This window comes from Boleophthalmus pectinirostris, unplaced genomic scaffold (genome assembly GCF_026225935.1).
Source record: "Boleophthalmus pectinirostris isolate CB_2022bp ecotype Guang Dong unplaced genomic scaffold, ASM2622593v1 HiC_scaffold_6, whole genome shotgun sequence".
Classification (NCBI taxonomy): domain Eukaryota; kingdom Metazoa; phylum Chordata; class Actinopteri; order Gobiiformes; family Gobiidae; genus Boleophthalmus; species Boleophthalmus pectinirostris.
The window spans coordinates 11,955,829-11,973,662 of NW_026571447.1; the positions used below are offsets into that span (position 1 = coordinate 11,955,829).

General features: G+C 37.6%; 1 protein-coding gene across 3 annotated transcripts in view; it reads right to left on the minus strand.

Annotated features, from left to right (window-relative positions):
* LOC110174242 (protein argonaute-3) overlaps positions 1–17,834 on the minus strand; it is a 54,660-nt gene that overhangs the window by 32,150 nt on the left and 4,676 nt on the right. For all 3 annotated transcript variants that reach the window (XM_055164131.1, XM_055164129.1, XM_055164132.1), the window contains exon 2: positions 2,115–2,286. In XM_055164131.1, the coding sequence (XP_055020106.1) occupies positions 2,115–2,286 (172 nt within the window). The remainder of the gene's footprint in view (positions 1–2,114; positions 2,287–17,834) is intronic.

Below are 17,834 nucleotides of genomic sequence, written 5' to 3' on the forward strand. Positions count from 1 at the left end.
ACATTTATATACTTATGCATTATTTGACATTGGTCTTCTTGCCAGTTTTGCTACTTCTTTGGAATTTATTAGTAGTGTCTATATTATTGATCTTTGTTATTATAATTAGTGCTGTCATGCGATTAAAAAAATTGAGAGATTAATTAATTATGATCTGTAATTAATTAATCTAATTAATCTCTTTTTAATCTCACCTAAAAATTGCTGAGAAAAGACTTCAATTTGAGGTATTTTAATTTAAATTCATTATTACATTATTGTGGCAGATCAAAAGACTGATATAGAACAAAAAAAAAGTGACTTTATAAAGTCATTTATTGTTTAACAAACTTTAACAGATGCAGTCACTTACATTCCACAGTATCATCATTATTATTACTATTACTAATCTGCAGTGTTGGGAAGGTTACTTTTAAAATGTATTCCCCTACAGATTACAGATTACATATCCCAAAATGTAGTTTGTAACTTAATCCATTTAATTACTTAAAGTGAGTAATTTGAACACTTTGGATTACTTGATATTGTCATGTTTTTTAAAACTACATGAATGTAGCAACCGCATCCTGCAAATGTTGTTCTTGTTTGTTCTCTTCAAATTGGCTGTTGAGCCCAAGTCTCCATGAATGAACTGTTTGCTGTAAAGTAACAAAGACGAGGAAATCTGAACATAATAACTTTTGTCTACTTAAAGACAATAAAAAGTCCAATATTTCCTTAACCATATTAAAAATATTATTGATAGAGAAATACTTTATATATGAGATCACTGGTTTTAGTCCTGGTTTAGTCCTGGTTTAGACCTGCTTTAGTCCTACTTTAGTCCTACTTTAGTCCTACTTTAGTCCTAGTTTAGTCCTAGTTTAGTCCTGGAATGGGTTAGTCCTGGTTTTAGTCCTGGTGTTTAGTTCTGGTTTAGTCCTGGTTTAGTCCTGGTTTTAGTCCTGGTTTTAGTTCTGGTTTAGTTCTGGTTTTAGTCCTGGTTTTAGTTCCTGGTTTAGTCCTGGTTTAGTCCTGGTTTTAGTCTGGTTTAGACCTGGTTTTAGTTCTGGTTTTAGTTCTGGTTTTAGTCCTGGTTTAGACCTGGTTTAGTCCTGGTTTAGTCCTGGTTTAGTCCTGGTTTAGTCCTGGTTTAGACCTGGTTTAGACCTGGTTTAGACCTGTTTACCTGGTTTAGTTCTGGTTTTGTCCTGGTTTTAGACCTGGTTTAGTCCTGGACTGGGTTAGTCCCAGTTTTAGTCTTGGTGTTAGTTCTGGTTTAGAGGCGCACAGGAGGAAGCGCGGTTTACGCAGCGTACGCGAGAAAACGTACGTGGCGCACGAGAGGACAGCGGTGTCCGCGCAGTAACTACGGAAGGAAACGTGGTCCGCGCGTTCTCAGGGTAATGACGATGATGAAGTGTGTGTTGTGTGTGTGTGTGTTTTGTGTGTGTTTGTGTGCGTGTCCCCTCATGTGGCAGGTCACTATAGGACAGTAGTGCAGACATCATGAGCCTATGCAGGTTGTTTTCACCAGTGACATTTAAGTTGTAGGCGATTTTATATTTGTTATTTTCTTTTATATTTCACGTCGGGAGAAGAATTTCCAAGACACAAATGCGTTTTTACCTGTGCACTGCTGCCTCTGTTCTACTGGCTCTTCGACCTCGTCCATTGTGCAACTGATGCCGCCAACGTTAACATGACGTTTACATCGCTCTTACTGCGCGCGTTCTGTGTGGGTTTCCGGCAATGAAATGGAATTACGGAAATAAAAAAAATTATAAATGTGTTTTTTTTGTGTGTGTGTGTGTGTTGTTATTGTCCCAACAACACATAAAAACTGATTTTATAATAAAGCAACTCGCATACAGAAACAGTAAAGTTAGAGATTTAAAATGAGATTAACGCGATTAAAAAACATAATGCGCTAAATATGACTGTAATTAATTCATCGCAATTAACGCGATAATTTGACACCCCTAATTATAATACATAGTGATTTGTGACCTGCTGTGTCCAAATAATTTCCCTTGTGGATCAATAAAGGTTGTCTGAGTGTATATCTTTGCCAATTACAAATGACAACCTTGATTCAAATTAGATTAACTGCACAGCCTTATATTCTGGTGTACCTGTTGACACGGCGAGGGCACTTGTCAGGCTTGATGTCGACCTCGTACAGGTAGACATCCATCTTGGGGATCTCCACCTGGAAGCAGTTGGCCAGCAGCTTGATAGGCTTCCCCATGGTGCCATAGCCGGGCCGCCGAGGCATGGAGAATAGGGACTGGGCCCCCACGGCTCCTGCAACAACAGCAACACATGGATTAGTTATACTATTATTACTGATGCATTAAAACACAGAAACAGAGCACCAACAAAATGATAAATGGCCACATTTTTATATAGTGTTTTTCCACCTTCAAGGGACTCACTCGCTTTACATAAAGGACTCACTCACCCATTCGCACACACATTCAAACACCAGTGTATGCAGACACTGGGGGCGAGGAGGGTTAAGGACAGAACAACAGTAGTCATCTGGAATCGCATCGCCAACCTATGGGTCAGTGGATCTGACCGCTCAACCAATGACGTTTATGTCACATGAAAGTAGGATTCAAACCGCTGACGTTCGGATCAGTCTACCAACTGAGCCACTGTACTGTCACATACTTTGCCTATCTGAAACCCTCAAGCGTTCCTATATATATATGGATCTATCAGTGGATTTTTAGAGCAGCTGTTGTATTGTGGGAAAGTACAGTTAGTTAAAACGCTCTTTAAATCTTTAACATTTTGTCTTTGCCACATAAGTTTATCATCTCTGTGCATACTTTTCTTTAATAAAACCAACAGCTTAGGTGTGAACAATCAAAAAGAAAGGATATGAGATGTGACAGATGTAACATGACATTTCAATAATCTGATAACTCCAGAAACTGCATCAAAGACTTTCAGTGGTGCAGTTTCTGGAGTCCTCAGCTCCTACAGTCTGTCCGCTGCCTTGTCTTTCTTTTAGTACTTTCAATATATCACTCATTTAGATCTCAGCCAAATCTAATCGCAAAGTGAAGCTCCATTTCCAGTTATTCAGTCCCCACAGGCATGTTTTGTAACTATAAAGTCTTCATGTTTATTACGACACAAACGTTGTATAGTTCCAAACCTTCAATGAGAAAGAGATAAGACAGTAAATCTTTAAAGTGTTGACTGTTCCTGGAAAGCTGCTACTAGGGTAAAAACAATTTGTGAACAATACCTTTTTGCAAAATGTTGCTTTTGCAATTTTAACTTTTTGGGTGAGGTCACTTGTTTGTTTCTATGGATAGGCCATTGCTCTGCCCGGAATGTTCCACAGTATAACATTAAATAGCTTCTCTTCAATTAGAGATGGCTTTATAGCTCAAAAATACCTAGAAAACTGGCACTGTGAACTGAGTAGGGTTGCCTCTCCATAGATCTGATCTGTAACATGAAGATAAAAAGGTTTAATACCACACTGTGAAACATTCCAGACAAAGCAATAACATCTCCATGGAGAAAAGCATTTGACAGACCCTCCACCAGAAAAGTTACACCATGCACCTTTAAAGTTGAGAAAAATTGAAATAGGATTCTTGTATTAGTTTGTCAGCTGATATAACAGAGCATGTTTGTACAGGTCTGAAATATAGGGTTTTATGCAGGATAAGACAGGATATTTTGTTGTTTGTGGAGGAAATTATGGTCCTTAAAAAATTGCAGCCTTTGCGTCCATTCAAACTGTAATTTAGTTTCAATTGCGATCAGTCTAGCAGTACGTACATATTCTTCACTTTGTCTACCAAACAATACCACAGAACCCATAAAAACCAACACCTGACACCAATCAGTTCCAGCCAGAGCAATAATACGCGGAATCATCTGCACTTCTACTTTTAACAGTATAACGGGCCAAGAGAACTATTGCTATTGCTTTTGTCCTGAACACGGTGAAACTCAAATCATCAATTCTTGTTTCAAACGCCCTGCATGTTTTTTCCATGAGTCACTTAGATCCAGATCCATGCAGTCCTGTTCACTTAATGTGCCACACTGAAGCTGCTACTGTGGGGCTATTCTGGGCCCTGTAGAGACTTGCCCATCCAAATCATGGCTTTACCGCTGAGCCAGTATAAACAAGGATTGGTGGGGTCATGTATAGTGTACAGTGAGCCATTAGGGAATTTAAATCCACTGCATCTGTCCGTCATTGGAGTCTCTATTGTTTTTGTCCTATTCACAAAGAACAGGAGTGTATTTGTAGTGATCTGATGGTATTATCAGTGGTTTTCAGATTCTAAAGTGAGATGATGTCATACTGCCAAATGGGAACGAGCCAAGTTCTCCCTATTGATGACATTGTACTTGAAATATCCAAAGGCTAAATGCACAAAGGTTGAACTTGATAATATCTGTCACTGACTAGTGTTGTCACGATACTAAAATATTCTAGCCTGATTCATCAGCCAGTTTCACTTTGTAGAATCCGTCTGACCTCGTAGTGTTAGAACTTGTTCGCTCAACGGTAGGCAGGTACTTTTTTTTAATTGAACCAATCACTGCTACTTGGTTGTAATGTAATGCGCCGCTAACGGGGCTAACTGGTATATTAAGCTTTTCCCAAATCCCGTAGAAAGAAGGGCAATAACCAAACATTCTCTTTATTCTGGCTTGAAATCCTTCATCTCAGGAATTGTTGACAACACAGAAAATATGGCTTTTCGCTGATTGGCTGGTGCCCAAACTTGCACTTCCAGGGTTTTTGCGAACCGTCTAGTGTATTTTGATTCCTGACCTAGTCGCTGGCGAGAAATTAAATTGAGCAGAGGCACTAGGTGGCGCCAGCCTGGCTAATAATATACCTGCTCAAATGAGTATTTAATTTCGATACTACCTTATTAGTTTTAGTGTCGATAAGTATTATACTGATACTGACAAATTACTGGTTTCAGATATTGGCTTCTAAATATTGGTTCACCCAAGATCCTGATTGGGCTTTTAAATTGATGTAATAAGACTGGTCATAGTTGGTCCAAAGAGTCTCATAATGTTGGAATTTTTACTTACACAAAGCTGTTCTACAGCTACATAACACGTTTGGATCAATTATGTCTTATTTTATTTCAGTTTAAAGGAAATAAATGCTGTTTTCAGTCTGTGCTCTGTTATCGGTGAATGTCAGAGATCGGCAGATACATAAAGTTATAGTATCGGAATCGATATTGGAACTGAAAAAATTGGATCAGTGCATCGCAAATTTTCAGTTCTTTTGACAACCTTGCCACCAAATCCGGCAAAAGATCCAGGACTTCCCTATGGATTAAATTTTATCTTGTTCATGAAATATACAAATGCACTGACTATAGACCAAGACTCTACACAATTCTGTATTTTAAGTATTCATTGTAGCTGCCCTCCATCAGTATTAAATATTATTGGCCTGTAGAATATTGGGATATCATATTTAACCCAGCAAGAGTTTTAGATTATACTAGTGCTGCAACAAACAATCATTTAGTCAGAGATATTTTTGTTTACACATGTTTAACCAAATCAAGATTGAAATTATGCTGATTAAAGGCTTCTAGAAAAGAGAGAATATTTACAAATAAAGTGGAATACTGAAACAGAGAAATTGTTTTTTTTTTTTTTACATATTTTTTAAAGATTAAATGTGCATCCATCTTGTCAACCCACTCTCAAGAGGACGCTTACATTGCCTCTAAAAAACTCTCCGTATAAAACACTATTTTGCCAGCTGGTCTTTAACTCAGAACCCAACCTACAGAAACCTTCATTTTGCCACATTAAATAAACTACAAAACCCCAGGCATACCCATTTCAAATTTGTCTCGCCGGAAGTAAATGCTGTGGCTGATTCATCGTCACTTTGACTCACTGCGGGCGTGAGTGGGCGACGCTGAACTTAGGGGCCCTCGGTGGGGAAGAGTATGCACCCTCCCAACACAGCGCTAGAACAGAGCGCTACGGGCAGATGACACGAAATAGCAGGTTTATTTACACTACAGAGGCAGTGGAAGGAAGGACTCAATGCCCCTCTTCATCCTTTAAAGTGACTGTACACGTTTTTGTTTTGTTTCTTTGCATGTACTTGAGCAAAATGGTACAGACATTGTAATATAACCAGCTCCAAGTAATCTGATATGTATGGTCTGCGTCTAATATAAAGGTGTTTTACAGTTGGAGAAGCAGGAAGTGCGCTATTAGCATCCATCTGTTTACATTTTAATTTATGAGATGTGCACTGAGAAGCTGTAGTGTAATCTTTAGCAAAAATAGCTGAAAAAAATGGTAGAAGAAAGCTCTATCTATGAAACTGAGTGGCAATAAAAATATATATTGTTATAATCATTGGAAATTTCCGGTTATATTTCTGAGTAATAATAACAACACTGCATAAAGTGAGCAAAGCCAATAACAAACAGCTCCAAAAGTATGAGCGTACTTTTGTAATCCAAATTCCACAAATTACAATTCCACTTAATTTCCCATGAGGCAGTGCAACTTGAGACCAGCCAACTTCCAACCACAACAATGACATTTAAAAGGCCATTTTGAAAAGTTATACAGTTTCATTTCATTTTACTACAGTGACCTCAAACAACCCTCTCTCCGTGTATGGTTAGGAAGTGATGGGAGTGGTAGTAGTAGTAGTAGGAGCGGAGGGAGTGGCGGGATTAGGCGGTGGGCTTGGTTGGTTGGTTTTCCGTCTTTCATCTTGGAAAGCACTGCTGTAGAGAATGAGTCACAGCGTAACCACGGAAACCCACGGAACGGCGTCCTGCTCCTGGACAGACGTCGGCGAAAAGCTCCAAAGTACATCAAATAAGACAACAAACAAGTGAACGAATCAAGTTTAGAAAGATCAGGAAACGAAGAAGATTAAAAAATACTAAATGGATTTAAAAGTCTTACTGTATACTACGCTAAATTTACCCGTGTGATCTTTAAGTCACGGTAAAATGTTGTTACCTCATCAAAAACATGCCCGGAGTTGTGTTTGGTTTGAGTAATCCTTTATTATTAGTCTGTCTGCATCTCCAAAGCTCAAAATGCTCTGTTCCACCTTGTGATGTCACGAAGCAGTAGTTAAGAGCTACCCTTTACCGTTCAGTAGAGATTGGGACTTCCAGGGCTGATATTGTCCAAATGATTCTAGTGAAGGTTTAAGAAGTTTAAAAACACATTAGAGCAACTCCTGTATCACCACATGACATCACAAGGTGGAACAGACTGTTTTCTGTCTAAGAGAAGAACTCAGCCTAAATATGCAGGATTTCTGTGTTAAACCTGTGTGAATGAAACAAAACACAACTCAAGGTAAGTTCACAATAAGGAAACGACATCATAACACAAATCAGAGAATAGAATAATATGGGCCATTTAAAAAAAACACTTTTTAGGAGTGTTCATGGTCCTGTTAAGGCAAATAAAAGGAGATTAACAAGTTTGCAAGTGCTAGCTAGCTTATGACTAATTTTATTTCTAAGGAACTTGTTTAACAGCACAAATCAGTTCATTTGTTGTAGTTACAGTCCAGTCAGTTCTTTGAGGCCATATTGTGTAAAAAAACTCAGTTACAAAACTCAGATTAAAGTCTAATTTGAGTAACAGAGCTTCAGACAGAGCTGTGCCTCCAGTGAGCTTCACTTCCTTCTTTCTAGGAACATGAATATGTAAACAAGGCTGAAAATATGTTGTGTAAGTAAAGTTCTACAGCGATTTGGCAGGGTCACCTTTGCTCTGTACTGACATGCCACTGTACAGGGCAACTTTAAGCTTCAAACGGATCTGAGATTTGGTTCTTGTTCTGCTGATGGAAATACAAAATTAAATCTAAAAATCAGTTTTATTAATTAAAGGTGTTGTTTCTTACAAAAAAAGAAAAAAAAAAAAAAAACAAAAAAAAACGTGGTTTTATATTAATCTTGATATTGGTCCTTAAATCCAACTTTGTCAGTTTTAAGTAATTTCATTTCAGTATTGATACTTGCTCAAATGTATCAATTACAGTTTTAATCCTTTAAGAATTTAGTGCAAAAATCATCCCATTTGCTTCGTGCTGCAAGATTACTCCCAATGGAATCAAAATTTCAATGGATGCAGTTATCAAATCGTAACCTGTCCACAAACTAAAACTAAATATCCTGCCTTATTCTGAATAAAAACGGCACAATAATCCTGTAGTTTAGATCTGTATAAACTAAAAAAAAAAAATCAGAAATTCAGTAATATATCGTGATACTTCATTGCACAGTTCTTGAATCTATTCAAAATGCATCCCAATAATTTTTTGAATATTTTTCGCAAAAAAAAAATTAAAATCATAAATTACATTCACTGTTCTCATGATTTATACATATAATTTTGTTGACTACATTATTAGAAGTAATTATTGATAAATTGCAATATATCATTCATTGTTTTAGTATTGGGACATATCAAATAGTGACATGCATATCATGATCTGCACTGTATCAACATACTGAAGGCAATGCACACCCCTAATACAAACATGCTTTATAATGTTATTTTTGTATTAGATTGTCAGTTCATATTTCAGCCTTTTTCTCAGTTATTCTAGATGCATTTAAAACAAGATCCTATTATTAAAACACAAATCGCCAATCTAACCACAATCGCAAAGAAGGTCATAAAAATCTGAGTCACGACATTTTTGTCAAATCGCTCAGCTCTTTGTCCAGCAGCTGCTTTTGTCCGGCGAAAGTGAGCAGAACGTGGAGAGCTCCTGTAGCAGAAGCACAAACACAGATCTATTGCTTTACTGAAGTTAGCACATGAGCATTCTGCACAAACATCTCAGCTATGTGAACCCGTTCCACTCTACAACTCTGCAGTACAACACAACACACTGTACACAGAGGGCACGCAGCCAAGGCCAGGACATAGTGAGACCGAGAGCTAGGCTAACATCCAGCGCTACAGTCACGTCGCCCGGCCAACCAGCGCACACACAAGGAAAGTTTGGATGCGGTGTGGGGACATAGCATAGAGTTTATTTCATAGAGAGTACACTGACCTTAACCTTAAAGACATGTTGTTTTTTTCACATGTATTTGAGCAAAATTGCATTGTCAGTATAGGTCTACTGTACGAAGATCAAGTCAAAATATGTCCTCTGTGTAAGAATTGAACAATAAAAATAAATAAAATCAGATACAGCACCAAGAGGTTCAATTATTTTGTTAAATAGCGCAGATTTAAAGTGTGTAGTGTTTGGAAATCAGTACTGAAAGTCTTGACAAGAAAAAATAGAACTGAAAATCTAAAATCTGTCAATGAGAAAAACAATTATAGTTATATTTTTTTTGCCCTATTGCCCAACCCTAACTTAAAGGCAAATTTGGCAAAGCAAGTTTAACTGTATAACACAATTCGTACACAACGTAATTCAAAGTGCAAGGCCCTGTACCTTAATTATTATTTATTTATTTATTGTCTGAAAAAAAGCAGAACTAGTTTACAGTGTCCAAATGTTTTCCTCTTCTCATTCTTAGCATCCTAATTATTCCCTGCAGTGAGTTTATAAATGCATTTCACAATTTACAAAGGCCAGAGCGGAGCTTTGTTGACCTGTGATCATTCTAATGACAACTAGCATGCCTAGTCTTAACCTAACTCGCAACTTAAATTAATGCACATCTAAACTTATATATTAGGTGTACTGGTTCTCAAGATGATTATCCAATCAGAAAGCAGAAAGAGCATCATATGAGCCGTATATTTGGGTTGCTAGTTCAATGCTGAAATGCAGTTGGTTTAAATCTAAAACGCCTCTCTCTGATCTAAATAGTCACTACCTAAACCCCAGCACCTCCAGCCATTCATGAATCAGTGCTAGTGCGGCCTCTGCAGCTCAGGGAGTGAATTTTGGAGGTTTTGAGCTTTCCCATGAGGCCATATAGTGAGAATAAGAAACACTGTCCTCTTTATTCAGGTTAAGGCACAGTTACCTCAGGTTCAGTTATGATTGTAGTAAAAGAGTATGAACGCAGCCTACATATAGTTCCTTTAAACCATGTTGTTCATTTTGAAGTCTACCTTAAGTGCACTGCGTAACTTTTTGGGTGGGGATCTGTTGCCTGCCTGTTTCTAAGAATATGCCATTGTTCTGTCTGGAACGTTCCACAGTATGACATTAAACAGCTCTGCCTACATTTATTCAATTACAGCTGGTTTTATCGCTCAAAAACACTCAGAAAAACAGGCATTCTGAATGAGTGGCATTGTCTCTGCAAAGATCTGAACTGTAACTTGGTCTTGTTTGGTCTCTGTGATGATAGAAAGGTTTAGTACCATACAGGGAAACATTACAGACAAACCAATCTCCATTTGCACAAGTTGCACAATGCACCTTTAAGGGACTTGGACATGAAGTGACAATGTGTCCACCGATTTCAGTCCCGACAGTGCACTGAATACCGGCCCACACACACGCGCACACACATAATACAGCTGTTGTGCTAATCCAGCGGGGCCGGAGCAGTGGGAAGAGGCCAAGCGCTCCCAGCCCCGGTACAATGGCGTCAGTCACTGCAGCTCAGGCTCACTCAGGCTGAAGGACTAGGACATGGTGAGGTCTGACACAAGAGGGTCCATGTACGTCACCTACAGATACGGCTGCACTCTGTACCACCATTACACTATTAGGTACTGCAATTAAAGATGTGCCATAAATGGAATTCTAATGGAGACTAGAGCTGGATATCATTAAGAAATTGGCGATACGATACATACCTCGATACAAAGGTCACGATACAATTCATATTTCGATACAGTGCACTTTCTGGTTCAATACAATACGTTTCAAATCGATTTAATACGGTTCAATAAAAAAATAAATGCTAAATCATGGCTATGATACTAAAAGTCTTTGTTAAACCACTTCAAAGTTCATATAAAACACATTTTAATCATCAAAACAATGAAAATGTCAAATGTGCTGCATAAATGAGTTTCCTTTCTCCAAACAAGCAACAAAACTACAGCAGTAAGAAAATAATTTTGTAAAATATACCAAAAAAATATTCCTGGTGATATATCGATACAGCAGGCACTGATATCAATACTGTATCATCACATTAAACAATACGATATATTAATATTTCAATATTTTTGCACACCCCTAATGGAGACCAAAATTCAGTCATTCAATCAGTCATGTACTATCCAACGATCATCTTGGGTCAGCAAGTGGTTTGGAGCAGTGTTGAGATTTTGGAGGAAGAAATAATGTCAGTTATTAAAATTTTTTATTGTTAATTATGAAGAAATTATTAATGAAACACATTTTTGTTCAGATAGAAAAAGTGATTGAACTTTTTTGTAATATCGACCAACCCTAACTGAAATGACCCATATTGTATTAATTACTGAAGTAATAGAATGTTCTCGACTTAACCAACCCTGTCATAACAAAATTTGATAAGTGGCTAGAGAAAATTCCACGATAACCAAAAGTATTTTAAAAACCTCTTAATCCCAGTTTCATAATCACAGTTATGTTATGAAAACTGTGAAATTTAATCTTCTGTCAAATGTTAAAGGTGCATTGTGTAACTTTCCTGGAGGACAGTTCTTCAATTTATTCTCTCCATGGTTATTGCTTTGATGACATTTTTCACAGTATGGTATTAAACCTTTCTATCTTCATGGAGACCAAACCAAGTCAAATTACAGGTCAGATCTATGGAGAGATCAGAATGCCTGTTAAGTATTTTTGAGCAGTAAAACCACCTGTAATTGAATAAATGTAAGGTAGAGCTGTTTAATGTCATACTATGGAACATTCCAAGCAGAGCAGAGTGACATATCCGTAGAAACAATAAGGTGACGGGCCCCCTGCCGAAAAGTTATATAGTGCACCTTTAAAACATACTTGGTGAATCTACTCGCAATTGTAAAACTGGTCAGAAATATCACAATTCAATTTTTGTCCAATATTGTGCAGCCCTGCCTTCAGACACCTTTTTGAATTCACAGACAAGTGCATGTATGTATGTATGTATGTATGTAGTATGTACAGTATTAGCCTGAGACTCTCCACTAAAACCTCAGTCCTGCAATAACATTAGCACAGAGACTAGAAAATCCAGTGGTGGCCAAAGACAACACCGTGTCTTTTTAGATGGAACCGCAAACCACAAGGGTGAGCCATGCAAATGAACTGTGAATTCAGCTTTCTCTTAAACCAGGTACGTAACATGGGCTGGGATAAACCTCTATTTACTTGCCTATATTAAAAATAAATAAATAAACATTAAGTGAAAAAACAAAAACCTGTGCACAAATTAAAAGGTGTGCTATAAAGATTTTCTGGTGGAGAGTCTGCCACCTGCTTTTTTACAGAATGGTATCTTAATTTCATGGAGACAAGCAGGAGACGCCACCATGCAATTTTACTGGTCAGCTCTGTGGAATGTGCAAATGCATGTTTCTGAAGGTATTAGTATTTAAACACCTGAAATGCAACAAATGTAAAGTTTATTGCCATACTGTGGGATACTGGAAGCAGTAAAATTTCGATGAGACAAGCAGATGGCGACCCCACCCGACAGCTACATACTTCCCCTTTAAACAGTCGCTCCCCATCATTTGTCTTTTGTTGGTAGCGATAATGTCACTTAAAGGTTATTGTGTATACGTGTGCATTCTTGTGGCTTTGTGGCCCTTTTATACTTTGAATTGTCCCTTCTAAGGCTTTGGTCAGCTTGGAATTTTTATTTCACATTTTCAAATTTTAAATAATGTTACACTTAGAAAACACCCTAAACTATAGTTCTGTTTCAACTGAGCATTTAAGCGTTGAAGCCCTTTATTGTCTAGAGATGGTTTAAGGACTTAAAAGTTGTGCAGGATATTTACCTGTGACACAACAATTCAGGAAAAATTTTTGAGTTTGAGCATTTTTGAGTGCTCAGAGAAGACTACTAATGCTTAATGGATCAAAGCAAATATGAATGAAGAAAAATACAATTCCGGGTATATTTGTGACATGGGGACAACAGTATAACATGGTTCAAAGCTCAAAAAAGTCACTGCATTATGTGTCTTTTAAAAGGTGTAACTTTTTGTGTAACTTTTATGGTGGAGAGTCTGTCTATGCCCGTCTCTGTGGAGATGTTATTGCTTTGTCTGGAATGTTTCAGAATATGATATTAAACTTTTTTATCTTCACCAGGCCAAATTACGGGCCAGATCTGAGGAGTGCCAACCTCGGTCTCAAACAATCAGAATGTCTGTTTTCATTTGTATTTGTATTTTTGAGCTATGAACAACTTGTAATTTAAAACATGTAAGGTAGAACTGTTTAAGGTCATACTGTGGAACATTCAAGGCAGAGCTGTTGTGTTGTTATTACAGACTTATTGACTCAACATTGTGCTTTCCGTAATGCAGCCCTAATGAACCCTTATAGAGAAGCAGAGACCGTCTTTTATAGGGCAGCTTGTTATTAACTTCTATTTAATGCAGGTCACAAACTGTAATCAATACTTCTCTCCACAGGAAAGGTATTAAATATCTGATCGTTGTATTTACTCATTTATTTTCCTTACAAATGGAAATACCCAGACTTTATTTAACTCCATGGTTCACCAAATGACTCAAACATAAGTTGATATGAGCATGAAAGATGGCATGTTTGAAACTGAATTCATTTAGGGTTGGCTATTACATGGTATACAACTTAAGAATTTTCTGTGTATTGCCTATCTTTTCTGGGAATATCACTCAAATCTACTTCTGTACTAAAGGAGCAAAATGTATTTTTTAAAACACAACTCCAGGTATGTTTGTGATGAGGAAACAACATTATAACATAGTAAAATGGGGCCTTTAATGACAAAATACACTTGAATTTTGTAACAATAAAACAGCTGTAATCGAACAAATACAAGCTAGAAGAGATAAATGCCACACTGTGAAACATTCTTGGCAAAGCAATGGCAAGCAGGTGGCCGTCTCTCCACTATAAAAGTTACACACTAAGAGCTTCACTTTTTTTTTTTTTTTTTTTTTACTGAGAATTGAATTGAGTACGGTGAAACAAACAAGCTGTGGTGTCTGTCCCTCAGTGGGCCTCTACAAGTGAAAACACAGAACTTCATGAATCCAAGTCCGTGGCCCTCCCTCTCTCACATAGACACACGTACGCATACACACACACACAGACGGACGGATGCACACACGCACATAAAAGGGGTGGAGGGGGTGTGGTCTGTTGCCGTGACACATCCGCACCCCCCCACCCATCCACCGCACAAGCCTATGACTTTTTAACCCTCTCTGACTCTTCACATGTGTCATTCATCATCATCATCATCATGAGCCAATATGGAGAACTAAAATAAGTAGCACAATTGTCCAAAATGCTGTGCCGGATGTGACGATATGAGCGTGATAAGATTGCAAATACAATAACAAGTGATATTTAAAATGTGCGGAGTTTAAAAATGTGACTAACCTACTTTCTGAAATACAATAGAATGTCATCTTCTAGACAAATTAACAGAGTGGTCTAATATAAGTACAAATATTCATGAAAACAGTGGCAAAGCTCTTAAGGAAAGGTACAGTTCGACAATGTGTTTATGTAACTTTTGTTAGGATCGATACATGTGTTAAATGACTAGGGTATCTTGTTTCAATATTAGTTTAAGTATTGATTTTTCTTTTCTGATAACCCTGCTCAGCTTTGTACTTGAATTAACAATTTTGTATTATGAAAGAGAAAAAAACAGGTTACCAAAGCATTCATCTGTACCCAATTTAAATGAATACACAAACTAGTACAAATACGGATGTGTGAGATAATGGTTCCAGTATCTTTATCAGTCCATATCAATAATCGATACAGATTAGTGACTAAAAACAGAAATAGAAGGACTAGAATAGAATAGTATGTTGACACAAACATGCACCAACATATTTCATATCACAGTTAAATATATTTTGTTAATTCTTGATCTTCTCAACCTCAACTTAAGATATATTTGCGGGCCTTACTATGGATTTTAAAAGCAAATAGGCAAAAATTTTGGTAGTAACAGGCCATCATATCGCATATACTAAAAATATACAAAATAATAATGTAATAAAAATAAATTTCATAAATCAGTATTGCTCTACACTAGTATTAAATGTAGAAATGGTAGCATTTTTACATACAACTTAGTGCCTTCATCTCATTGCATAATTCTAAACACTGTTACTAATGATACTAACACACTAAACACACAGACAAATGAAGCTGGCAGCACATTTTCAACCTAAACAACCAAACATTAACTTCACAAGGTGCGCTCTCCATGGAAACCGTAAACAATACAGCAATCCTGCAGGCTCATGGTCCGATGAAGATGTGTGCAGAGTGGTATGGGAAAAGACTACAAATCAAGCACTCGGACCTCCCCAGAAGCCCACTACAAAGTCCTCATAGACTCACACTATTAGGACAATGACAATGAAGGGTTTCCCAGTGGAGCACGGAGAGGGGGGCAGAGAGGGGAGCAGAGAGGGGGGCAGAGAGGGGGGGCAGAGGCGGCCGGTCACCCAGGGGAGAGGGGCTGGCATCTGTCTGTGAATCCAAAAAAATGAGCGGGAAAAGACAACACAAGCGAAAGAGGGAGAGAGAGAGACAGCATTCAAAAGTAAAGCACAGTAGATAGTACCATATTACACTAGAACTTCAGTTGTTTAGACTCAGTTGTTTTATTTGCCATCTAGGTCTGCAAAGATTAATGAACTAATTGTAATTGTTGTCTAAAACGCATAAGAAAAGTCTATATTACACAATTTTCTGATCTGTTAGAATGTTACTTATTATGCAAACTTGAAGCTTAAAGCTCACGTGCTAAGCTAAGCTGTGTTTTTTTCACACGTTTGAGTAAACCTTTATTATTAGGGGAGGTCCACACAACAATGTTTTTTGGTCAAAATGGAGACGTTTTTATTCGTTTTGGCCTTTCATCCACACGGAGCCGGCGTTTCTGGTGGGCGAAAATTTAGTTTTTTGAGAACGGGTTCCAGAGTGGAGAAATCTGAGAATGCTGGCATCATGTTTTCCTGTAGACAAACAAACTGCAGCCTTTGGAAAACCAGGGCCAGGGTCCTCCGATGCAGTGAAGGCTGCATCCCTCGAACTAGCCTCCATTTACGGAGCAGCTCCCATCACCCAGTGGATATTTACTGATCCAGCATGTGTGTGGACGCACATTTTTTCACCTCGCAAAGAAAAAAATCCAGGAGCGTTGTCATGTGGACATAGCCTTAGTCCATCTACAGCTTTAAAGCTCATAAAGCTCTGTTCCACCTTGTGATGTCATGAAGTGGTAGTTTTCAAGTTAACAAAACCAATCAAGTTAACCTTCTACCTTTAGTTTAGAGATAGACAATTCCACAGCTGAAATCATCCAAATCATTGTAGTGAAATGTAGTGGTATGCAATTTAAAAATGCAGTAGAGCACTTTTTATTGCCAAATGACATCCCAAGTGGTGTTTTCTATTTAGTTGAAATCGTGTAATATGGGCCCTTTAAAAAGAAACCAGGAAGTCATAGTAACCATAGGCCTTAATTGGGATACAATAAAGACCAATTTCATTACAAAATCCATTTACAAGCCAAAATCGTAATAAAGAAATTGAATCCCCATCTTGAGCATGAAAACGGGAAGGCCCACTGCTTCAAATGAAAATTGTGTTTTCAATACAATAATTACAGTACTGAATGAGCAACAGAACTACCCCAGCTTTTAAGATGACTCATTTCCTTCAGACTGATAAACCCACCTGGTCCCTGAATCGAGACAGAGGAGGGGGCACTCACAGCGCTCTACTATATGAGACATATGTTTATCTTCCTGTAAATACCAAAATGAATCTACAAATTTTTATTTATTTTTTTATTTGGGGGTTTTAAAGGTCCCATATTATGCAAAATTGAGTCTTGTGAGCTTTAAGTCATGTTAGAATGTGGTTACTTCATCAAAACATACTGAGAGTTGTGTTTTGTTTAATTCACACATGTTTTTCTCATTTTCTGTATATGGACAAGCCATGGCTCAAAAGAAAGCTCAGAACCTCCAGAATTCCCTCACTGCGCTGCAGAGGCTGCACTACCACTGATCAAAGATAGTTGAAGGTGCTGAGGTTTAAGTAGTGATGATTCAGATCAGAGAGAGTCCTATAGGTCTATAATAGAACTATTAAGTCTGACCAAGTCTGAAAATGGGCACCATAATTTCCACTGTAGTTTTGAACAAAAAAATATCCAAAGAAGGACCAAAAAAGTGGATAAAATGAACACTAAATTAAACAAAGCCACAAACTGAAGAGCTGTCCAAGTCCCACCTGAAAGAGTTTGTGGATACAACCAGTGGTAGGCTACAACACTGCCCTATAGCAGTGCATAATAATAACACAACTGAAGACTGAAGCTTTCATCCAGAGTTTTTATCCACAGACGTAACAATGTGTGGGCGCTTGCGAAGTAAAGCACCTCGAGCCCGGTGGCAATTATATGGCCATTAAAAAGCATGTCACAAATGCAGCGTAACCAACAAAACTACTATGATAGCAAAAAACACTGTTAGAAACTCAAACATATTTTTCTTATTACCATGTTTATTATATTTTCTTTTTAAACTTAGTTATACATGCCGTAGGTCTGTATAATGCATCTTCATTAATAGCTGATGAATGCAAGCGAAAGCTAACTTAAATATATTTACTATGTTGCTATGGTTGTTTCTATGTTGCTGCTGAACTTTGAATTTTCTTCAGGATC